The 27,017-nt window shown below is 33.2% G+C and overlaps 1 protein-coding gene across 4 annotated transcripts in view; it reads right to left on the bottom strand.

Moving 5' to 3' along the window:
• The window catches only part of LOC140447449 (uncharacterized), a 112,919-nt gene continuing 85,902 nt past the window's right edge, over window positions 1-27,017 (bottom strand). For 3 of the 4 annotated variants that reach the window (XM_072540097.1, XM_072540098.1, XM_072540099.1), the window contains exons 14-15: window positions 13,488-13,562; window positions 10,227-10,290 (exon numbers count right to left, since the gene is read on the bottom strand). Coding sequence is in view for 1 of the 4 variants with exons in the window: in XM_072540100.1 (XP_072396201.1) it covers window positions 4,426-4,448; window positions 6,808-6,849; window positions 8,536-8,619; window positions 8,699-8,746; window positions 9,994-10,290; window positions 13,488-13,562 (569 nt within the window). In the remaining 3 variants the exon portion in view is untranslated. Of the gene's footprint in view, window positions 4,449-6,807; window positions 6,850-8,535; window positions 8,620-8,698; window positions 8,747-9,993; window positions 10,291-13,487; window positions 13,563-27,017 lie in introns of those variants that run through there. The other variant, XM_072540100.1, reaches the window with a different exon arrangement.

Raw genomic sequence — 27,017 nt, 5'->3', positions numbered from 1 at the left:
TTAGAGAATTGAAAACACTAAAGACATTTAATTTATTAAGGTACACTAGCAGAGTACAAAAATGAGTAATTTCAAATAAGATTTATAATAAAGTAAATTCAAAATACTAAACGAATTATTGAAAACCATAAATGACTCATAGGAAATAAAAGATGGTGTTACTATACAATGGTACTTTATCTCTACATAACACGAAACAATTTTTATATAAAACAAAATTATTTACAGCTTTTTTAAATCATCCTAGTGAGTAATTACATTTACAACTTAACTAGGTAAATCACAGATAAAACGCTTTACAGCGGCAGGAGTGTTGACGTTAATATAATACATTGTACTCGCGTAGACCAGACCTTTGCTATTTAGAATACAAAATCTAATGCACACATTATGCATCTAATGCATAAAATTCAATCAAAATCATTTTGACAACGGTTACTACAATTTTTTTAGATTAATTATAACCCATTCGCTACGCAGTTTCTGAATCCAAGACTGTAATCCTCTTGGTATGACGCTGTTCAAGTAAATGATATTCTCGATGCTCGAGTTGTAGGCTGAGCACGTGCCTTTACAGTACGCAGCGAATGGTTTAACAAAGTTTATTATTAAATATTATGCTTATATGGGATTAAACCACACATAAAAATAAAAAAGAAGGAAAAATCAATCAAATTCACAATATGAAAAGAAAACAACAATTCACTTCCTTTTCTGGATGTATATATAGTAAATTTTATTCAAGTTTATGCTCCGACGCGGCAAATAAAGATTACAACAAGATCGGAACTATTTTACCACGGTTTGGAACAAGTCTTAAACTAAATTAAGAAACATCACACTACAATAGTAATGGGCGACTTCAATCACACTTTCCAGCGTTTTCTGTCGAATCAATCTTCAGTTTTTAAATCTCTGGCGGTCATTGCACCTTCGATATCCCTCCATGCCCGTCTTGGTCTACCTCGTTTTCTTCTAGTGGACGGAGTCCATTTTTTTATCTATTTTGGCCACCTATTTTCAGACATTCTCTGCAGGTGTCCATACCAGTTTAGTCTTTTGACTTCGATAGTATCTATATTATGTCTAGGTCGATTTCCCTTTCTCTCGTAATGTCTACGTTCCCCACCCTACCAAGTCTAGTGTGGCGGCAACATCATCTCCAATACTCCATTTCTATTGCCTTTTTTTATTTGTTTTTTGATTATTTCCCAAAGTTCGTCTATTATTGTGTTTTATAAATTCTTGTTTTATTTATTTTCTTTTGTTATTTTATTATTCCACAATAGTCCGTGTAGCTATCTAGTGGCTGCTCTTGCTTGGCCAATCCTAGAATGTATTTCTTGGTTACTCCCTGCTTTTGATATTTTTAAACTCAGTTGTATCTATTCTATTCTCAATTTCTAGGCTTTTTCTCCTGTAACTAAATACTGTTTTTTGTATATTAATTGCAAGGCCCCCACTTGGTATACTCCTCCTCCAGTTTCCTAAGCATATAGTCTATATCGCTCTTATCTTCAGCTAGAATAGCTTGGTCGTCAGCAAAGTGTATGGTGTACAATCTCTCGTCTTCGATTGGAATGTCCACACTGCAGCATTTTCTTCTCCACACTGAGATCGCCTCATTCAGATATATTTTGAAGAGTGTAGGTGGTATGCAGTAGCCTTGCTTTAGAGCCTTACTAATAGAAAAACTCTTACTAAAAATTTACATAATGCCCAAGAACTGAATAAAAGTAGCTATAACATTGATCAAAAATGGGAGAATATAAAACAAGCAGTACTTAAAACAGCAAGTGAAAATTTCAAACCAAACAAAAGAAAATATAAAGACTGGATGACTGATGAGATTAATGAATGAAAGAAAATCATTCAAAACAAAATATCCGATTAAACATAATGAAACCAATCCATTAATTAAAAAGAAATTAAAGAAACTAAAGAGAAAATGTTACATGAGCAGTGCCAAGAACTGGAAGAATTTGAGAAAAATATGACTTTTTTAACATGCATAAAGTAATTAAGAAAACTAACAGGAAAAGCACTTCAATTTAGACAACTAAGAGATGAAAGTAGTGTAGATAACACCAACAGTTATAAACCAGAAAATGCAGAGATAAACACAATATATTCGCTCTGTGCGTGACTGACGCGACACCTACCGCCTTCATCTGACAGTTTTGGAGTCTACCAATTTTCAGGTTAAACATATGACATTAATGACATATGTTTGACATTGTTAAATACAGGCGAAATTGACAATTATTAATAATTAACTTTTTAACTATATTTTTTTAGTTTATGTACAAAATAAATGTAGTATTAAAAACTGGGTTTCTCAAAATTCATCATAATATATCTTTTTAAGCCCAAACGGAAAAGAAAAGTTAAAAATCTAGTACTGGCAAATCAAGTTTTTCACGTGAAAGAGCATATAATTAAAAACAGTAATAGTAAAAGTTATGATATAAAAGCTAAAGTCATCAGGCACTCTGCAATTAGCTTGAAGCCTTATAAAATATCATTTAAGGTAAATTATTTAAATATTTCCTATTTTAATTGCATAAAAATGATGTTATGTGATATTTACTTTTTCATATTAATCGCACGGATCCATCTTTTTCTTTTCTCTAATTTATATGTAATCTTTGGAAACCTATAAAAACTACACTTGCTATTTTTGCTATTATTAGCACAATTAAATACGCAATATGTATTTGCACACATTTTTGATAAAATTTATGCGTATAAAGACTCCAATTTTGTCATATTTCGTTACGCACGCTGGCATCGTTTCAAGGTACCCCTACCATGGTCGCGCACGGAGCGAATAGTACAGCTTTTGAAAGACAAAGAGAGAATAGAAGCACCAAAAGAATTTAAAGATGATCCTGGGTTTGACACTATACGAGAATAAATCGAATATGCAATGGAATAAGCTAAAAGTGGTAAAGTGGTGCCGTATCAGGATTCTTCAGTTCAATATCCAATTCCTTCAAGAGAATTTTGCAGTCCGTGTAATTTCCTATAACACGTTCAAGCAAGTACATTGTGGGCACAACTTTCGGATTGAAAGGAATTCCTGTAATAAATCTTCAGTCGTCAGTGTCCTTTATTTTGACGCATATAGGTTTTCCCACGATTTCTAATCTTTTTTAATTGTATGCTTTTTGTATCGGAAGCCGTTTTGATATAATCGGTCGTACAGCAACCAATTGGATTAATGTACATAAGTGTATGCTTTAGTAATTTATAAATAATTTTTTTGCACAATATGAAACTATTTTACCTTTGCTGAAATTGTTTAATTCTTCACTTCTCCGCAAGGTCAACAAGAAGACTTTTTCTTCTATCGGTGCAAACCAATAGTGTCTGTTTCTTTTTTGTAGTTCCTTTCTATAAATTCAATTTATAATACAACGATAAAGCACCAATTCCATTTTAAACACGATGGTTATCAAGGATTACTGAGCAACACTATTCGGCAACTTAAAAGAAGATAGCAAGGAAAATGGAACACAACAATGATAGCAGACTACTGTTTTCTAGACTAGTTAGACTACTACTTTCATACCAGTGTCTCATTCTTGATGTATATCTACCATGTTGCCAAAAAATTAAGTTCAAGAAATTGTTCCTTCTGGGTGTAACACTTCTAATGACACTGAGTTTATTATTAAAATTATCAAAAAAAAAATTCAGACCTGTGTAATCGATGCATTAGCAAGTTATAATAGTATTTTTTACAATACCAATATTCCAAGTATAAAACACTCAGATAAAATCCATAATAATTAATTAGCACTTTTAACTCTTTTTTAAAATAGTTAAAAGTCAACATTTTTATTAGGTTATTGATTTTTGGAAACATAGCTTTCTTATGCGGGCTACAAAGGGAACGGTGGATCGCACACAGGTATGAAAAAAATAAAACTGACTGAAACGATATACTGTAACAATCACGCGACCATACACTACATGGCGTAGTAAACGTAGTCCCATGCGTGTTTCTTAATAAAATAAAAATAAAATAAATCAAATCGAAGTGATAAATTAAAAATCATCGCTCCGTGCGTAGACCAAGATAAGAAAGTTATGCTTCCCCTCCTCGGTCACTCCCGGAGTGCCACATTCCGTTTTTTACTTCCTTTGGAAACGCTCAAGATCCTGGTCTATTCATATAAGAAGTACAATATAATATTCTTCGATGATACTTTACCCGTCCAACAAACACTGGCTTAATTTACAATATTATGTACATCATTTAAAAAAGTAGTTCGTTCTATATACGAAGAGCTTTAAAAAAGTAGCAATTGCTTGTTGGACGATCAAAATATATCTACGTTTTGTACAATTAACAAACGGTTAATATTCTAACCACCTTTGATCTTCAACGGCAACGCTTACATTCGGTCCGAGATACTATCACGTGCCCCTTTTCGATCGACCTGCAATGAAAAGAAAAAATATGATAACCAACTGTAATTTATTTGGATAAATCTGTAGATAATACAAAAATTTAACAAATTCGCTGCCGCTTGCGCGCTGTTACAGGTCAACCCTTTCAGACCTGGTGCACATTGCAATGTACATTGAGTTTAGGTAATCCTATCCACTAAGATAATATATTAAAAATTGTATAAATCAACATATTTGCTAATCTTAGCAATTTCTGGTAGACATAAATAAATCAGTTGCACTTTAGCTATCGGCTTAAACGCATGTTTAAACGTATTGTGTTACTTCGAAAATTATTAGTCATGGAGGCGTCAGCTAGTCGTAAACGAGGTAAGCAAAAAATCGATTTATTTATAGCAGTTTTTACAAACTAATAATATATATATATATATATATATATATATATATATATATATATATATATATATATATATATATATATATATATATATATATATATCAAACGTTTTATAAAATGTCAGAATCAAAGTATTGGCATATAAAATATATATTTTCTATCAAGCTTTCATTTTTATTGTAAGTTGTAATGTGCATCAGGCTTTAGTTCTAATATTATTTCAGGTTTTAATCCAGAAGATCCACGGGATCGTAAAGTGTTATTCGCGCTATTAGATGATGACCAATTAAAACTTGAATGTGAAAATATTTTGCAGTATTTGGAGAATCATTCAGATATTGAATCTAATTCTAGTGATGAAGAAATAGAAATAAAGACAAATAATAAAAATGCTCCGGATGTCGCAGGAAATCACATTGTAGCGGTAAGAAGTCAATATTTTTTTTGTGTATTAAATAATATAGCTATTTTTTTTTAGGAAATAATATATGATTTTTCTCAAAATGGAAAAAATAAAAAATCCAAAAACAAAAAATTGAGATGAAGTGGCAGAAAAGAAAGTATGTACCCAGAAAAATAAAACCAAGTAAGACTCGTAGTATACAACACAATACATCAAATGAAGAGAAGTCTCCTGTAGATTACTTTTTACAGTACTTTTCAATATTATTTTTTGAAAAAGTTGCTGAAATGACCAATATATTATACGCTTTACAAAGTGGCGAAACATTTAGACCAACCGATAAAAATGAAATTTTTATCGGACCACCTTTGTTGGACTCCACATCATTGTCGGTTGTATGGGCTTTCCTCGAATTAGAATGTATTGGGATAGTGTGGATAATATTGGTTTGTTTTTTAATAATATGAGTAGAGATAGATTCTTCTTATTCCAAAAAATATCCATACCGTAAACAATTTAGAAAAACCAGAAAATTCAAATGATAAATTATTTAAAGTTAGACCGTTTTTTGATGCACTCCGCAACATTATGTCTTGATCGGGAAAAAGATAAATATTTCAGTGTTGATGAACAGATAGTACCATTTACTGGAAGACTAAATTTCAAACAATACGTGAAGAATAAGCCATGCCCATGGGGCATTAAAATTTTTGCTATGTGCGGAGCCAATGGAATGCTTTACGATTTCCTAATTTATCAAGGCTAGACGACTGACATACCAACAGATTTGATGAACGAATTGGGTTTGTGTCCTACTTTACGAATGATCTTTCATGCATTTGACCTTGCTTGTGTGAATAGTTAGAATATAAGGCCTACAGTCTACAATTCTTGATACGTCAAAAAGAAAAAAATCAGAAATACGACCAGCAAAAGAGATTCGGAGAGATTTAATAGACCACTGCCCCGAGTATGACGATAAAAAAGAAGCTACTCGATGTAAAAATACGAACTGTCATGCAAGAACACATGTTTTTTGTGAAAAATGTGATGTTCATCTATGTTTCGTAAAAGGAAGAAACTGTTTGAAAAACTTTCACGCAATGTAATGTATTACAATTAAGTTAAACACACAAAATAAATCTGTTTGTTAATTTGCAACTTTTTTTAACTTTATCCTAATGTACATTGTTCAAATGTGATATAGACATGTATAAAAATATATATATACGTCAATGGCTTTTAATATGACCCTTCTCTACAAATATATTGCAAAATTATTTTTTTGTAGCCAAATTAAAATTCAGGTCTGAAAGGATTAAGGTACTATTACCGTCTTGAATGCTAAAAACACATTTTTAACAATCCATTTATCTTATCTTTTATACACGGCAGGCAATCAATTTTTTTTTTTAATATTATTATACAACTTTTAAAGATTACATTTTTTTTCTTTTTTTTTTTTTCATTGTTCCTGTATTTTAGTTATAGAAAATGAACTACAAATAATGATATGGAAGTGTAAAAATTGTTCCATGGAACCTAACGTGACTCAGAGGAAAGCAATGAACACGCAAAAGATACTTACCTTTTCTACCTTTGTTTTTAGCATCAGACGAACCCAGAACGCCTGAAACAATATGGATTCAAAATAAGTAAGAGCCTAGTATGTTCATATATGCAGTACGCTAAGTTTTAAATTAGATATACGGCAACACTGCGCGCCGTCGACTTTCCACGAACCTCCGTTTCCCCGTCGCCAATAAATTTATCATTATACAATGGTTGTTTAAAGCAATAAGAGCGTAAATTTTAATTTTGTTTTAGTAAACATGTCTGTTTATACGCCCGCAGAATAGGTGCAAATAATAAAATGGTTTTATGGTGGCAATTCTGAACAACAGTGTGTGGATTTATTTTCTGTGTTTTTTGAGGGGAGACCAATTCCTTGCGTACGGTCAGTTCATATTGTTAAAAATTTTGAGAGTTGTTATTGACTCAAAAAGTGCAGAAAATGTCACTCCTAAAAAATGTCACCAGAAAAAGTTGAAGAAAGAGAATACCAGAATACACCGAGTTGGATTCAACACGTTCAAGTAGAAACGTTGCTAGAGAGTTAGATGTTGCAATGTTACTGTAACGAAAATATGAAAGAAGCACGGTTACAAGAATTTTAAATATTCTAAAACGCAGCAGCTTTATCCAGACGATTACTTTCGAAGAATGGAGTTTTGTGAAATTCTAATAACGAAGGCTACTGGTGAACCCAATTATTAAAAACATTTTATTTACTGATGAATCTTCTGTTCCGTTAGTAGGGAGACACAATCCTTCCATTACGAGGTATTCGGCGCTGGAAAACCAGCACAGAAGTGTTGTTTACCGAACTCAACCTCAAAAAGTTAACGTCAGCATCATGTTTTTCTCGCTATTATCAATCTTCCTGATGTAAATCTGGAGAATAATAATAATCTCAAATAATTAAGGAGTACTTAAACAATACTTTCCGAATCGAGTTATCAGTGGAACAGGAGATATTAAGCGGCCTGCGCGATCTCCAGATTTTACACCCATGGACTTCTTTTTATGGCGACATTTAAAAAGCATTATAAACGATCATCCTGAGGCTGTGGCCCAAAATTTGGATGAATTAAAAAACCGAATTAGAGAAGTCTAAAATTCTGTTACAGCAGAAACTCTTACATCTATCCGCAGAAGTTACTATGACAGATTGGAATACTCTTCAGCCGTAGAAGGTCAAATATTTGAATCATTTCTGTAGGGCATAAAGAATTAATTCTTGTTTTATTAGGAATTATTTTTTATTTTCAACAAGAATTATAATAAGAAATATCTTTTGTTCTATCTTTTTAAAGAAATGCGCTTTTATTTTTAATTCAACCACAAAAAATTGTTCACATTATTAAAAACCGATACAAATGCACCGCCTTATGATGGTCAGTGTATTTTGAACGAATTTATGTTATAAGAAATGAACCGGGTATACGTTAGGAAATTAAAAATCGTCGGACGGAGATGCATATCCCTTGCGTTGTTATGTGTTACTAAATGGTTTTCGTTTTCTCGTTTTCTGTCTAAAGAGTCTAAGAATCTAAGGTGTCGGAGGGGATCGGAGAATTACAATTATCTCGTACGAGGCAATGTTGCCGATTTTAGCTCTTTATGTAGTTAGCAATATCTAATCCAAAACTTAACGTACTGTACGAAGGTGGTTTGACATTAGCGCAGCGCCATCTATAGAAGTAATGTCAAAGCACCCTCGAAATCTAGATTAAGTTTATTACTGATTGCCTACCCCATGAAGTGCCTGCTTCAACGTCGTCATCAATTTTCAGTTTCCGCTTTCCATTCTGTCGCCTATTTTCATTCACCAACGTACCTTGAAAAGGTAAGAGATGTTAATTATACGTAAATTTTACGAATACACGAATGATATGAGACATGCACAAAATACTTACTTCTTTTTTTAGGTATTTTTGGTTCAAATTCAAGTAGATCCTGGATTTCTGGAATAAAAATTAAGAGTTAGAAATTAATAACAAGTTTTTCTACACAGTAGAGTCAGATCGATATGGATGAAATGGAAGATTACACACACACACATATATATATATATATATATATATATATATATATATATATATATATAAACAATAGTCCGACAGTTAACACCTTAGTACCAAAACACCACAAACTTTTGGATCTTTGCCTTATATTCTTAACACCGAAACTTCTCAAATTATTTAAAGGATTAGAAAACATAAAAATTGCCACTAGAAATGTTAAAAACATAGCACATTTATACACTAAAACTAAAGATCCTCTAACAACCAAGGAAAGTTTCAAAGTAGTGTATCAAATACCTTGAGCAGACTGTGATAGGGTTTATATAGGATAAACTTCTCGTACATTACACAGCAGAATCATTTCTCACAAAAGTGATGTAAAAACAAATAAATCACAAGCTTGTGAGTTAGCCGACCACTCCAATCTAAATCACACATTTAATTTTTCAAAAGGTTGAATTCTAGAGAGGCAGAAAAATGAACAGAAGCGGTTATTTTTAAAAATAACACAATACAGAAAAATAAAAATGTATAAATAGAAAATCAAATATTGACAAATTAAGTAACATTTATTGTTACTTATTAACATATCAACAAACAATTGGAATAACATTATAATCCCATTTTCTATCGGCTGGACTAATTTATTTTTCATCTACAATCAAATTAATAATAATAAAAAATATTGTTACTGGTTTTGCTTTCCACATAAAATAACTATATTCATTCATATATGTATGTTAATCAACCAAATATGACAATAATATAATTTTAATGAACAATTTTTTTATAAAATTTTAATATGTGTGATTGTGCGTCAAAGAGTTTTCTTTGTCTTGTGGGACAAATAGACTGCATCCTCAAGAATCACCACTCGATATTTAAATCAACAGTCAACAATACCACCATCTTATCTATATATATATATATATATATATATATATATATATATATATATATATATATATATATATATATATATATATATATATCTATATATATATATATATACATATATATATATATATATATATATATATATATATATATATATATATATATATTAAATTAACGTGTCTGAGCAACAAATTAAAAACTTAGTAGCTCATTATCAGATAATAAGCCAACTGATTCTTAATAGGTTTGCTAGCGTAGAAAAACAAAAAATGTCAGTAAGTAATACTTACTATCTTCTTCCAATTCTACGATTTGCGATTCGAGACTTGGCTTACTATACCCGTGGACGTTAAGAGCACGTATCCTGAAAACATATTGTACTCCAGGTTCCAGCCCCCTAACTACATAACTATGGGCTTGGCAGTCTTCAACGATATTTTTCCACCTTTGGCTGCCCACCAATAAGCAATCCACGGCGTATCCTTGAATCATTTTGCCACCGTCGTAAAATGGTCTATTCCAGGTTAAGTAGACGCTATCCAAAGCAGTAGTTGCATTTGGCCTGCCGCTGGGTGGCTCTGGAGGTCCTGGAAGATTTTATTAACGTTAAAAGTAAACATTAATAAAACAACTTAAAATAGATTAAATGAAAAGATCCGATTGACATTTACTTTGTATCATTTCCACATGAAAATCAGCAAATTTTTAACCATCCACCCCAGTGGGACAACCTTGAAACTCAAACTGATTTAAACTATCGAATTCGAACTGGGTCAGGTCTCCCACGACATTTAATAACAAAAATTCATCAAAAAAGAAGACTTCCTCGTCAGCACAAAACCTCTCGTGATCTCCCAAACAAAATATGATCGTCTCTCAGCCCAGATCAAGCAAAGATCATTTCTTGTCATTACGCTAATTCCTAACTTTAATCCTTGGCGCGGAGAAGAAAGTATATGCACGATAAAGAAAAGCGTATTGAAGAAAACAAGGCGATAAAACACTTTAAAACTGAGTACCAGGGAAGAACGATGAATGTAAAAGATAACCAAGGAAACCTGATAGTGGACGAAGATCAAATATTTGAAAGATGGAAAGAATATTTCGAAGAGCTGCTAAATGACGGAGTGACTACTGAAGAAAATTATAATGTTCCTAAACCCCAAATAGTACTAGAAAAAATACCAAAGCCTACAAGAGAATAAATTAAAGAAATAATAAAAGATATGAAATATCAAAAAGCCCCGGGGAGAGCGGCATTATGGCAGAGAACTTAAAGAATGGAACACGTCCATTATAATTCCTAACCACAAAAAGGGGAGATAGAAATGCGCAAACTGTAGAGGAATATCCTTGTTAGCGGTAATATACAAAGCGCTCTCCATACTAATTAAAAAACAATTAGAAATATCTGTGGAGAAGAATCTAGGAGAATACCAGGGAGGATTTCAGAAAGGAAGATCAACAACCGATCAAATTTTTTATGCTAAAACAAATCCTAATTAATTGCTGTGAATACAACATTTCAGCACAAGTACTTTTCATTGATTACAAAGCCGCCTACGATACAATAGACAGAAACAAATTAATAGAAACGCTAAAAGAATTCCAAGTTCCAGAAAAAATAGTTAAAAATGACAATTATAAAAACCATTTGTGCTGTGAAATGCAACGGTACAGTCTCAGAAGAATTTGAAGTGAAAAAGGTGTTCCCCAAGGAGTCGGGTAGTGGGATAAATAGGTCCGGCACTCTTTTATACAAAGAGCACCAATGCTTAGAGTATACTGATGATGTGGTTCTCATTGGAAGAAATGGAAAAGAACTAGAATGGCAAGTATATTAAAAAGACTGATTCGGGAAAGCTCTAAAATGGGACTGCAAGTTAATATTAATAAATCCAAGTACATCGAGAACAAAAGGAATAAACACCAGGGGCTCCTTTAAATTGGAGGTGGAGGATAAATCAGTTGTAGAATTCGAGAAAGTGGAGGAATATATGTACTTAGGTACCCTTATTGCTCCGACATGTATGGAAGAAGCTGAAATCAACCTGAGACTGACCAAGGGCTCCTTTAAATTGGAGGTGGAAGATGGATCAGTTGTAGAATTCGAGAAAGTGGATGAATATATGTACTTAGGTACCCTTATTGGTCAGACATGTAAGGAAGAAGCTGAAATCAACCTGAGACTGACCAAGGGCTCCTTTAAATTGGAGGTGGAAGATGGATCAGTTGTAGAATTCGAGAAAGTGGATGAATATATGTACTTAGGTACCCTTATTGGTCAGACATGTAAGGAAGAAGCTGAAATCAACCTGAGACTAACCAAGAGCAACAGATGTGTTGGAGCCATGAACAAAATAATTAAGGCCAAAAATCTAACTCGTAATACAAAAATAAAAGTACACTAAACTATAATTAGATCCACAATGCCGAGACAAGAAGTAAGAACAAAACCATACAGAACAGATTGGAAGCATGGGAAAGAAGGATACTTTGCAGAATGTTTGGTGGAAAAGTAGTAGAGGGAGAATGGAGAAGACGAACTAATGTAGAAGTGTACCAATTGTATGCTAAACCTACAATAACAAAAAGTAGTAAAAAAACGTAGACTGGAACATCCGTAGGCTCGGACATCTAGAAAGAATGCAGATGTAGAGAATGCAAAGTCAAGAATATTGGTTGGAGAGTTCTTGAGGGCAAAAAAAGTGGAAAACCATGAAAGAAATGGAAAGATGTAGTGATAGAAGATGTCAAAGAGATGGGAAACAGAGATTGGAAGCTGACAACTAAGAACAGAAAACGATGGAAATTATCCATGCAGCTATGGGCTTAAAAGGCCCGCTAACGCTATACATACATAAATACTCGTCAGACACACCAAAAATAGCGTAAGTCAACTGCCTCCGATTATTTCGAAAAAGAAAAAAAAAACTACAGATTCTAAAGAACAAGTCATCCCACTACGAACATTAATTAAGTCATATCGAAATAAATTTGCGGTATTATAAGAATATTTTGGAAAAAAACTCTCGACAAATAGTAGCCCGAAAGTAAAAGTATTGTAGACATAGAGGAGTGGTACCCATTAAAGTTGATACGTACGAAATCAAAATAAAATATTTTCAGCTGCAGTTACGTATTTAATAGTCGTAAGTGCCTTGTTACTATGTAAAGTCGGCTTCATTGTCTTTACAAAGAGCCGTTTATTACATATTAACGGCAGTCGTACCTATCTGATAAACACGATAATTTCTTTCACGCTTGTTACAAACTACAAAATACATTGTCTAGTACCTATATTTTATTAATATTCAATGACGTAAACTCGGTTCGCTAATCCCAGTCCGAACTGTCTAGTGAATTTAGTAATTATTTTTTTGCGAAGTTAGTTACTTTTTGACAGACTAAAAGTGGCTGGAAATTACTATACAACCAAGCACCCGTACTCATAGCCAATATTAATAGTAAACAAACTAAATAGTAAATAAAATAGAACTTTGCGAATTACCGACAATCAATATTTATTTATCTGCACCATATAATAAATAGTTATGTTAAATTATAACAACTAAATATATATTTTTTAAATATATACTACCCAAAATTTGATGGGTTTAGTATACACTTCGACTATTTAGAATAATTCTTCTTTTTTTAAAGAAAGAAGTCTGTAATAGCAGGATACTTGAGCTATTAATACTGAGCAGTAGGAATTGTTGTGTTGTAGGTTTCCGACAATGAATCTGTCAAAATTTGTCCGAGCTAAGCGAATGGAGTTTACCTGATGAAGTTCCTGCAACTTCACCGTCAGTTTCAACTTTCCGTCTTCCATTTTTCCGCCTATTTGCCAATTGACCTTTAAGAAAGAAAATATGTCAGTTATATGAAAATTTACAAAATAATGATATTAAAAAGCACCAAGCGTTACAAGAGGTAAAAGAAAATGGTATCAATATTTTTTTTTGGTTGCACACCCACTAAGAGTCTAATAAAAAATATAACATCTCGTAAAATACTAGTATATACAGAGCGATAGTGTGAATATCGGTAATCATATGGATTCCTGGAATAAAAACTCGAGAAATTGTTTTCAAAGTTTGTATTAACGAAATTACTATAACAACTTGTAACGAACTTAAAGACAGAGCTTTAATTTGACAGAAAATGTCAATAGCGATAGTCTTATATCATTTAGCTCAAAATAAACTATAAAACAATGTGTTGGTTGAAGGCTGTTCTTACGGCTGCCTCAATTGTCTTTTACGATCACCGTAACTTATCATCATCAGTGTCTTTATTTTGATATATTCTGAACTTTCAATCCAACTAAATACCATCAATATAGAGACGGTTGAAATAAATTCAATAACTCAAGAAGAGTCTCGATGAACCGAGTTCGTATTTAGAGCGAACTCTAGGGGACAGTACCGGGACAGTTAAACTTTTCTGTGATTTTATAGGTAGGTATTAAAAAACGTGTTAAAAAAACTTATAATATTATCAAGTTACGTTACTGTCATAAATAAAATTTTCACGACCATCATACTGAAAAGAATAACAAACAAGGTTGAGTTTCGAGCTAATCAAGCAGGCTTTAGACCAGAATCCTCCTGCATAGACCACATTAATACTGTGAGGGTAATAATGGAACAATCGGTTGAATGAAACACACCCCTATACATGGTTTTTGTTGATTTTGAACGTGCCTTTGATAGCTTGTCTCACGCTGCTGTATGGAAAATTTTAGAGCTAAGAAACATCCCGCAAAAAATAATTTCTATTATAAAGTCACTATATACTGATGCGAAATGCAGCGTGACACACAATGGGATCAACAGTGACGAATTACTGTTAGTTACGAGTTAGACAGGGATGCGTGCTTTATCCGTTTCTTTTTAACATAGCTATAGACTATGTTCTCTCCAAACTAGATTCCGACACAAGAGGGATACAATGGACGTCAACCACACGCCTAAGCGATCTAGAATACGCGGACGATATCTGCCTATTAGGTCAAAGGTTCCTAGATCTGGCTTACCAATTGGAAACACTTTCCACTGAAGCCAATAAAATAGGTTTGAAAATCAATATTAGTAAAACCAAGTCCATGAGAATAAATGCAAGAAACAACACGCTATTTACTATCGACAATATGCAGATTGAAAATGTGGAAAACTTTACGTATCTTGGAAGTGTCATAACAGAAAACGGAGGTACAGAGGACGATATTCGTATGAGGATACGAAAAGCCCAACAAGCTTTCAGCACGCTCAACCCTGTTTGGAGATCTGGCGAGTATACTACAAGGACAAAGATCCGAATATTCCGAACAAATGTCATGTCTGTTCTACTCTACGGATGTGAAACCTGGAAAGTGACAAACACCCTCACAGACAAACTGCAGGTCTTTGTTAACAAATGTCTACGAAGAATTGTTCGTATATTCTGGCCTAACACCATCAGAAACGAAGATCTGCTAAACCTGACCGAACAAAAGAAGGTACAAAATTAAATTAAGTCCAGAAAGTGGGGTTGGATCGGTCACACACTCCGAAAAAATAGTTCCAGTATCGCAAAGACTGCCCTATAGTGGAATCCCCAAGGGAAAAGAAAAAGAGGTCGCCCAGTACAAACTTGGAGAAGATCCATCATGGACGAGATAAGAGGCCAAGGAAAGTCTTGGAATGAGGTGAAGGCCTTAGCGCAAAATAGAACCCGATGGCGCGTTTTCACTGAAGCTCTATGCTCCACTTAGGAGTTCAAGAACCTTATATATATATATATATATATATATATATATATATATATATATATATATATATATATATATATATATATATATATATGTTAGATCACTAATCACGTATTTGACTTTTTAAAAAAGAACTTTATTTGTTACAAATTAAATATTAAATAATAGTACAAAATTAAATTAATTTAAAATGACTACAATAACTGGACTGGTCGAAGTTGCAGCTAAGAGTGGTTCCGGCATCTGAGAATGGTAATTTATATGTTTGGTATGAAGTGCTGAATTGCTGTTCCCATGAATATTGGCCAACGGTTCGTACAAAGTTCTAATGCGTGCTCAGCGGTTTCTATGGGAATGGGATGATGAAATCTGAAGTCGGCGAACTTAAGCTAGTTCAAGGTTAATATTTTCTCATATAACAGCTCCCCTTATTAGTGAAAAGTCAATGCCATTGCTTTGACTTTTACAGAGTAATTGGTGTTTCTGCTTCGCTTTCTTGTTGGACATTGGGTCTTCTTCTGAAGGAGGCTAAGCCCTGAAGTTTCTGTCTAATGGAATTTCTGCGTGGTAATGAAGTTGGACGCTGATCCTGGGACAAGGAGATTGCAATTTTTGGGAATATTTTGGTTCGGTATTTGCAGAAAAGGTATAAGATAACTAGGATAATAATCAGGGATAAGGTTGATATAGTGAATAAGGGTAGATGTTCCTCAATGAATGATTGGCTCATAATATGGTCCAGTTCTTCTGAATATTGGTCCAATTTGTGTTGTGCAATATTTAAGTCATCTACGTTGATCTTACTGAGTTTAAGTGGTTTCAATTTTGATAGGTGACTCTTTGTCTCAAAATGGTCACAGCATCTGTAGGGTACGTTAACTGGGTGACTTCTATACGTGATATTTGTATATTTCTCAATTTGGTCTCTAGCATGAATTCTGGTACTGCCGATGAATGCAATACATTCGGGAATTAATCTTAAGATTGAATTTGTTTTGATTATTTGTGTAGTGACGTCTTTTCTTGCACATTTGATTGTTACTGGTAATGGATCGGAAATGGTTAGTAACCATAAATTTCGGTCAATTTCTTGTACATTGTAACCTTGTGCCAAGAGCATGGACATCTGGCAAGTTTTTGGTAAGTTGCTAAGAGGTTTCAAAAGCTGGGCTTCACATATAGCATCTGTGTCTATGGGATACGGAAGAATGTCTGTACACATTCTTTGGTTTTGACTGATTTGTTTGCATTTTTCGGTGTCCATGGGTAAGACATATGAAATTGAATCATCATCTCGCGCTATGTATTTATGAACAGTTGAAAGTATATGATGAAAACCAGTTTGATTATCTAATATTGGTATTGAATATAATTGATACAAGGTGAATATTTCGGGATCAACTAACGGAATTTCGAGAACGAAAACAATTTTTGAATCAAGCTGATAAGCTTGCAGTTTTATTATGTCAATATACTGAGCTATATTTGACATATAAGTGGGTAGAGGCAATACGTTATTTTGTAATGACTGTGAGATTTCTTTTAATGCGTCCATTAAGTCTATGGGCGAAATAATAGAACTATGTAGAATTTGCAGGCGAGAGAATGTTATAGAATTTAGTATATCATTTAAATAATTTTCTAAAAATACGTAGCTTTCCATTAAGGACTCACATAAATCTAGTATTTGTAATTGTGCTTGGTAAAAGGATATGTCATTATTAATGTCCAGAAGTGTAGTCTCGATAGTTTTTAAGTCTTTGTTAAAAGTTTCTTCGTCTATTTGCAATTTTTGAATTGTAGTGTTGAAAGTTCTTATAACTGAAGTGGTAACAGATATTTGATTTTTTAGGAGATTTTCAATTTGAGTTTCATCGGAATTTATCTTATTTATACATTTATTAAAGTATTCGCCATCAGAGGCGTCTAAATTTCCAGTAATAGATTTCCAGATTGTTCCAATACCATTTACTAAACCGCGTTTTAGGCGTTTATTATAAGGTACTGTGTCAGAGGTTATTTCTTTATATTTTAAATTAACGGAGTTTGAGATTTGTTTTAGCAGACTAACATGTGTCTGTACTTCGGCTTGAAAGGCAAGTTTTCTCGGTGTATCCACGTTAATAAATTTTTCTAACAGGTTTTCCAAAATTCTGTCATTATTGGATATTGTAGTTTTGATAGGTAATAATTCTTTGTAAACAAGTAAAGTCCATTTGTCATTAGATATTCGTATAGTTCCTTTTTCATGAAAAAATATTCCAATTGTGTTATTAATTGGAGTGAGGAGAATTTGGGATTGGACGATAGGAAGGAGTCCATAGAATCTGTAAAGGAAAATTATTCAAAATAAGGTTTGAGTCTGTCAAAATTTACTTTAGAGGTTTGGTTAGTTTTGGGGTTAAGGATAATTGCGGAATTTGTAAAAACTTCTTGAATTTCGAAAGGTCCATTAAAAAGATTATCCGATTTTGATTTAATTTGTGATTCTTTTACGTAAACTTTGTCACCAATTTTAAAATCAGGTCTTCGTTCTGAAATATTCTCGTCAAATCTTACTTTCGCCTTTTCTTTCTGTCTTTCTGTTTTTGCTCTGGCTACTTTGTAAAAATATTCCATGCGGTTATTCAGGTCTCGAATATATTTACTCATTAGTGTTTTTTGATTGTATAGAGTTTCTGGTGGTCGGCCTGCAGTGTGCCCAAATATAAGTTCATATGGTGTGAAACCGTGGGTCTTATTCTTTGTGTTGTTATAGCATATTATTGCATAAGGAAGTATAGTAAAGGGATGATCGTTTGGGTTCTCGGCTTGATTTGCTCTAATCATTTCTGAGAGTGTGGCATGAAACCTTTCTATAGATCCATTAGATTGTGGATGGTTAACGCTAGAAAATGTTAGTTTAATGTCGTATAATTCGCATAGATCTTTGATTATAGCATTCTCGAATTCTCGACCGCAGTCACAATGAATTCTTAGTGGTGTTCCATAGTGTTGAAAAAAGAGTAGGAGTGTCTTGACTACTGTTACTGCCTTTTTGTCTTCCAAAGGATAGGCTTGCGTGAATTTTGTCAATTCGTCACGAATAGTTAAAGCGTAGTTCCTAATAGGGTATTCGAATATATCCATATTTATTCTTTCGAATGGTGTTTTTGGAGTTTCTGTTATGACTAGTGGTCCACTTAAGTTTTTCCTGCAAATCTTAACTTTTTGGCAAATTTCACATGCTTTTACAAATTTCTCTACATCTTTTGTTAAATTCTTCCAATTGTATTTCTGCTTTATTCTTCTGACAGTTTCGTTTATTCCTCGATGTAAGTTGTTTTTACCGCAATGGTAATGATCTAAAATTTGAGGGATTTCGTCTTCGCTGGCTGTTTTAATTATATTTTGACAGATTCTTAATTTTAATTCTTTGTCAGCAAAAATATAAGAAAATATCTCTAGGATAGGTAGTTCGAGATTATTTTCGACGCAATATATTTTTGATTCATCGAATTGATCTTTATTTGCAAAAAGTACAAGAAACAAGTGTGATATTACTCGTTCGGGATCAAACGGTAATGGTATAATAAAATATTTTCGATCTTTTACAGTTTTGCTGTGTACAATATTAATTCTTCGGTTACTATATTCCATGTTTTCTTCGAATATGTCATTCATTATCTTCTCGTGAAGTTCTTCAAGTTTATTTTGCCAAAAAAATGTAACAATATTTTTGTTGGATTTGTCTAATAAGTCCGTATTCGATGTTTCAATTTTAGAATAATCGATTATTGACTTTGTTCTATACAGTTCGATAAACTTGTCAAGTTCTTCGGACATTTTTTCTATATTTTCTTCATCGTCGTCTTCGTTTTCTTGAGTTTCCGTATCATCTTCATTCGATGCATGTAATGAGATTTTTGATTGAAAGTTTGCACAATCCTTGAAATGGTTAATCTTTATCCTTGAGAGGGCATCTGCATTTCTGTTTATTTTTCCTGCGCGATGTTCTATTTTATAATTGTATTCTTCGAGTTTTAGGCGCCAACGCGCTAATCGGCTTCCGGGATCTTTTATCGAGAAAAGCCATGTAAGGGGTCGATGATCGGTAATCAGGGTGAATTTTCGGCCAAAAAGATATGGTCTAAAATGTTTGACTGCCCATACGATAGCTAATAGTTCTCTCTCTATCGTCGAATATTTTGTTTCGGCACCGCATAATGTTCTGGAGGCATAAGCTATGGGTAAATCTTTTCCAATAGGGCCTTGTGATAGAACAGCTCCAATCGCGAATGCACTAGCGTCAGTTGTTAGTAAAAATGGTTCCTCAAAATTGGGATATATAAGTATTGGATCCGAAGTTAAAATATTTTTGAGTTCGTTAAAGGCTTCTTTGCAATCAGAATTAAAAATAAAAGGTACGTCTTTCTGAAGTAGTTTCGTAAGTGGTTTAGAAATTTTGGCAAAATTTGGAATAAATCTTCTATAGTAACCGGCTAAGCCTAAGAATGACTTTATTTCTTTGGTGTTCTTTGGTTCCGGGAAGTTTTTGATGCAAGATATTTTAGCTGGATTTGTTTTTACACCATTTTCTGTTACAAGGTGGCCCAAATATGCTACTTCTTTTCTTAAAAATTCGCACTTGTCTGGCTGTATTTTTAAATTTGCTTTTCGTAACCTTTTAAAAACTTCTGTTAGTCGTGACATGTGATCATGAATAGTGGGTGAGTAGATAATTATGTCATCCATATACACTAAGCATCTTTCGTTTTGTATTCCTAAGAGGATGTTGTCCATTACTCTCTGGAAAGTAGATGGAGCATTCATTAGTCCGAATGGCATGCGGACAAATTCGTAATGTCCATTTTCGACGGAAAAGGCCGTTTTCTGGATGTCTTGTGGCTCGATTTCAATCTGGTGAAATCCAGACGCTAAATCTAGTGTTGTGAAGTATTGGCATCTTCCTAGTTGGTCCAATAGTTCTGATATTTGTGGTAGAGGATAACGGTCTTGTACTGTGAGTTCGTTGAGTTTTCGATAATCAATAACAACTCGCCATTTTTGTTTTCCTGACGCATCTAATTTCTTCGGTACGACCCAGACTGGACTCGACCAGGGCGAGACACTTTTCTGGATTATTCCTTCTTCTAACATTTTATTAATTTGCGTCTTTACCTCTTCCTTATGTATTTGAGGATATCTATAGGATTTAGTGAAGACAGGTTTAGCGTTGTTTGTTTCGATTTTGTGCTTGATTTCGTTTGTGAAGGTCAGTTTGTCGCCTTCGACATAAAATATATCTGCGTATTCAGTACATATATCTAGAATTAGTTCTTGTTCTTCGCAATTTAGATGATCAATTCTTAGTTGTTCTTTAATTATTCGTGTTCTATCTACTACGGGTTCTTCAAAATCATTTCCGTTGTAGGATAGGATTGTCTCCGAATTTTTGAAAGGTTCGATTGAAATGTCTGAAAATTCGATTGTCTTCGGCATAGCATTAGCATTTAGTACGGAAGTTAAGAATTCTCCATTTTCATCTACATGGACTAATGCATGAGGTAATCTAACTTTTTCTATTTCTTGAGCTGATAATATGGCATCTGTATTTGATAAGTTGCATTTTAGTCTGCATATTTGTTCGGTCCGGCTGTCAATAGTAATTCTGTTTTTTCCTTTTATTCGTTTTCTCTCTGGTCTTTCAAGATTTTTGTCTTGATCTCGGTTTTTTACGATAGTATATTTTTCATTTATAGGGTTTTGATATTTTAAATTTGATTCCTGTTTAGGATCTGGTTTAATTTTTATTTTAGGTTCGTTTTTTCTTGTTTCTGTAGGGTGTGTCGGGTTTTTGTCTTTAGGAGGTGTGTTTGTCTCGTGTCCTACTTTGTGAAGGGTGACAGTTTTAAAATTTGTATGCAACTGTCGGGTTTTAAGATCTATTACGCATTCATAATGATCTAGAAAGTCTAGGCCTATTATGCCATCGAAATCAATGTCTAAATTGAAAATAAAGACTTTGTGAGGATTATTGTCAGTGAAGGGAATCAGGACAGATTCTGTTATTAACAATTTTTGATCGGTTATACCTTGAATAGTAACGTTTTCAGGAAATCTATTATGATAATTGCGTGCTGTGTTTTCTTTGAAAACAGTGATTCCAGCACCTGTGTCGATTAAAAGTTTAAAAGTGTTGGTAGCATCGTTAATGTAATATAAATTTTTGGAATTCATTGTATGAAATGGGGTTACATGAATGTCTGTTCGGGAAAATTGAGATCCGGATGAAAGTTGTCCAAGTTGAGTGCTTGAATTTGTTCTTGGATATTCGTAATATCCGTTGAGGGGTTCGTATGATTGGGAGGATGATTTTGATTCTGAAGTGCAAGAAAATCCTGATAATTTTGTGTGTTATTGGTTTCGTAAATGTTATCAGTTTGTGGATTATTTTCTGTATAATAATAATCTGTTTCATAGTTTTCATAATTATCGGTATTATAATAATTATCTGTATAGTATTCGTCTGTATAATAGTTAGTCGTCATTTCATCAGGGTATTCGTTTAAAACATGTGCTCTTTGGAAGTTTGGGTTTCTTTGAATAACTGATGGACGATTTTGATTTTGATTTTGTGATGAAAAGGAAGGTCTCTGTTGGTTGAAATTTGGATTGTTGGACGAATATTGATTCCTATTAGGGTTCTGATTGTTTTGATAGTTGTTAGGTCCATTATTATATTGGTTTTGATAACCGTGTGGCCTAGAAAAAGTTTGGTTTGGCTGTACGAAACGTGAAGAGCGGCATTCACTATTTAGATGACCAATGCGGCCACAATTTGTACATTTTGTAAACTGAGATGAGGGTCTTCTCATTGGTTGAGAGGGTTTAGGAATAGTTGATCTAGAATTAGATTTTTGTTCTTCAAAATATGACAATTGAAGTTCGCGTCTAATACGATTGCTTGCTTCAATGAGATCTTTTGGATTACTAGCCCTAATAATTTGTCCTAGACGAGGTTCTAAACCGGTTAAAAGTGTGTTTAGGGCCATGGTATCGATTAAGTCACATTGGGCAGTTTTTTGATCTGGGGATAAATTTGCTACTTGGATCGAGGCGTGCATTTTTGCATTCAAAACTTGTAAGCGGTTAAAGAAAGTTAGAGGAGATTCGTTAGATAGTTGTCTTAGTCTTTGTAAGTCTTGTATTAAGGAGGTCAGGTCTCTACTGTCTCCGAAATGTAGATTTAGTAATTGTTTTATTTCTGTATAAGAAATTGGTTTTCTAGAATTAATAAGCTGTGCAGCTTTACCTTTGAGTTTATTTTTTACGTGAATCGTTAATAGAACGCGCTGATCGCCTGTGGCCATTTTAAAAGCACAGTCGCACGCATCTAAAAATGTAGAAAGAGAAATCGGATCGCCTTCAAATTCTGGGATAATAGAAAATATTTCCGAAAGCTTGTATGGTTCGATTTCTTGTTGAGTCTGGGAACGTGTCTCAGGCATTTTTCGAGATATTTTTAAACGAAAATGAAAAATAGAAGTATGGAGAAATATAAAATGTGTCAGTATGTAAGGGAGAAAAAAAAAATGTGGTGGTATATAAAGGGCAAAAATGTATCAATATAAAAATATCAAATAATATATCAACAAAAATGTATCAAATATACCAAATAAAAATATATCAAGAAAAATATACCAAAATATAGCAAGTAAAAAAAAATATGTCAATAAAATATCAGTATAAAATAGTATGTAAAGAAATATCAATAATTTCAAATATTAGATAATCAACTTGTATTTTCTTTTATGTATCTTGATTAATTGACTTGCAGTATAGTCAATTTCGTAAATTAATATAACAAAATTATTAACGAGATGATTCAAAATCCACTTACATAAAGAAGAACATCGGGACGCCTTGTTCTCTCTGCTCAGCTACCAGGGGCTTCACTAGGTGTTCCTTCCGTAGATCACAGGAGTGAGGTTGTTCGGAGATGCTTTCTTCTTTAAGGGTTGTCTTGTTCTCTCTGCTCGGCTACCAGGGGCTTCACTAGGTGTTCCTTCCGTAGGTCACAGGAGTGAGGACTTCCGTAGATTCTTTGTTCCGTTAAGGGATGAGAATCCGCCGCTGCCAGTGAGTATACACGTGTTCTAGCAACGTTAACCGGATCCTACTGACTTTGCGCCAATTGTTAGATCACTAATCACGTATTTGACTTTTTAAAAAAGAACTTTATTTGTTACAAATTAAATATTAAATAATAGTACAAAATTAAATTAATTTAAAATGACTACAATAACTGGACTGGTCGAAGTTGCAGCTAAGAGTGGTTCCGGCATCTGAGAATGGTAATTTATATGTTTGGTATGAAGTGCTGAATTGCTGTTCCCATGAATATTGGCCAACGGTTCGTACAAAGTTCTAATGCGTGCTCAGCGGTTTCTATGGGAATGGGATGATGAAATCTGAAGTCGGCGAACTTAAGCTAGTTCAAGGTTAATATTTTCTCATATAACATATATATATATATATATATATATATATATATATATATATATATATATATATATATATATATATAGACGTTACTTTTTGTGCACGTTGTATAAGATATCTGAGAGGAAAGCGGAATCTACCGTAGAAAATTTTCCGTATTTAATGAGAGGAAACCCATAATTATAATTACCGATATATTAATTATTCTGAAAGAGAAAATATTATTCAGAGTATAAAAAATATGAGAAAAAATGCAAATATGTATTAAAACAAGAACTACTAACTTCTACATTTACTTTAAAAATATTAAAGAATAGTTTATATTTCGTACACATAAAAAATAGGAATAAATCAGTCAAACACTACCGCTTTATAACAAATTTAACTCGTTACAATTTAACAACAGATGTTTCGCTAGACATGATCGTTTCAAATGATCCCTTTCAACATGTTCAGCATTTAGGAATACTACTATAGTCTTACTTCCGTAAGAGTGTTACAAATCTTCAACGGTAAAATGTCTTTTTTCACGTAATATGACATGTTTTGTGCCAAAAAGGACAGGTGACGATTTAAGTCACGTCAAATGTCACTTTTTATGTCAAAGCGTTACGTACGTCTCACTTCAAATGTCACGTTTCATGAGAAAGTGTTACGTATGACGTGAAAAGGTAACATATTATGTCACTTTTAACGTTAAACGTTACGTTCCCCCTCGTGCCATTTGTTCCCCTTTGTGCCAACAAAAAACTCGATCTTGAGCAAGAAATAAAAACCTTTGGAATTTCTAAAGTCAGGGATGGGTTTATTAGAGTGCGACAACTTCTTTGTGGGTTTGTCGCATCTTGAAAAATGCTACAACAGATTATCACAAGTACTTGAGCTGTTGGATTAACAAAAAACTCGATCCTGAGCAAGAAATAAAATCCTTTAGAATATCTAAAGCCAGAGATAGGTTTATTAGACTACGAGAGCTTCTTTCCTATTCATATCGCAATCTGGAGCTAAGACTAATACTTTAAGATGTTATAAATGGTCAATATTATTGTGTGGAGCCGATGAGATGGACGATAAAGGCTATGAGATTAGATAAATTAGATGACTTCGAGATGTGAGTTTGCCGCATCTTGAAAATAGCTTTGAGAGCAAAAATCTCAGCTACAACTCTCTTGTATGTATTTGATAAAAGCTTCTCAGATTCAGTTAGTTGCTCTAAGTACTCTGTTTGGTCAACACATGCGAAATTTTTTAAATATGAATCTATAGTTACATACTGAACATCTCCTATCCTCCTTCTATTAAACAGAATAGTTAGTGATAATGCAGAATCAACTACTTTCTTAAAAGCTTGTTGATTTGTCCAATCTTGCTGTAAGAGTTCAAAATTAGTTTCTGCGCAGTTTACAACGTGATTTCTAAATTTTATTATATCTTTTGTCAGAGGTAATAAAACTGGTTTATTCCCCTTTTTTTCCGCAATATCTTTCACAGCTAATGACGATATTTCAAAACTCCACTGACTATTCACTAACAACTTAAATCGCTTCAATTCTTTTAGTTTTGCGTCTTTATCGTTACACAAAATATCGGGGTGATCTTTCATTAACAAATGACTACACAAATCACATATTTGCTTTAGTGTAGTTCCCAAATGCATGGCCAAACTTGGAGCTTTATAGATTTTAGTTTCCTCGTTGTAACCGCTGATTAGTCTTGCACTTGCTACAACGGTATCAAAGAGCATAGGGTTTAATATGTCAAAAAAAGGTAAATTTTTCTTCTCGGTATGTCGGCGCATTTCAATTAGTAATCTAGAGCATTCCCTCATTTTATTAGAGCAAGCGACCGAAATTTGAGCGCGCTTATGTTTTTTTAAGTAGTTTTCCCCAAAATGTCGAATTAATGGGTCTCTTTTTGCAACTAATGATATTTGGTCTGCTTTCATTTTTGCAAATACTTCATTTTTAAGCCTTAAAGTAGCTGCTGTATTTATAGAAAGATCAGCACAAGCAACTAGAGTTTGAGATTGAGCACGATGCTGAATTTTATGGCCAGTTTCATTTATGGGTTTGGTAGCACACGTTTTGTAATGGCGACGTAAGTAATTTACAGCAACTATACGTTTACAATAAACGCAGGGTAATCGATTAGAATCTATTTTGTCATTCTGTATAAATGCCTCAAATTGAGTTTCATATCGCAATAGAGATAAAATTTTTCTTCGTATATTTTTGTCTTCCTTCGACCTAGTTGAATAATTTGAGATCTTTCACCTCTTTTTTGTCAGAATGATGTCTAACTAGATGTCGTTCAAAATTAGTTACATTATTCTTACAAAATTTGCAAACAGTCCTTTTCTTGTTCCTTGTATTCGAAATTTTTTCTATCTAAAATTAAAGGGACGATAGGTAAATCCCAGATAACTTTCTTAAACGCAACTTGAATAAAATGTTTACTATTTTTTTAATGCTCACTTACATATTCATCTAGTGCAGCAGTATTTCTCCTATTAACGACTATTGGTTCCTGAATTATCAAAATATTTGAGCTAACATCAGAATCTAAATCAACGGAATCGGAAACATAAGACCAGGATATGTGAGATTGATTATATTCGTCAGTGCTGTTATCGGAATCAGAATGACTGTTTTGGGGATCATCATTTTCGTAGACGTTAAATTTATTTGACTTCACCCACTCCTACAAATTAAGCGTAATTATCTCGTCAACAATAAGTGTAACAAGACTGTTTTTGATTATACAGTATGGTGCAAATGAAAGGAATAAATTCGTTATTTCGTAAGCCGGCGACTGTAACGAAAAATCCTGAAACAGGTCGATGTTTTTTTTTTAAATTATGATTTTTTTGACATATACATACCATACTAATGACGTCACCCACCTGGGCGTGATGACGTAATCGATGATTTTTTAAATGAAAATAGGGGTCATGTGCTAACTCAGTTGCAATGGTTATTCAATTCTTTATCGAGTAGTATAAACATTATCATAATTATTTGTACAGGGTGTCCAAATTAATTTAATTAAAAAAAAATTGGACATCCTGTATAAATC

Source organism: Diabrotica undecimpunctata, chromosome 8 (genome assembly GCF_040954645.1).
Source record: "Diabrotica undecimpunctata isolate CICGRU chromosome 8, icDiaUnde3, whole genome shotgun sequence".
NCBI classification, from domain to species: domain Eukaryota; kingdom Metazoa; phylum Arthropoda; class Insecta; order Coleoptera; family Chrysomelidae; genus Diabrotica; species Diabrotica undecimpunctata.
This window is presented reverse-complemented; position numbering and strand designations above follow the sequence as displayed.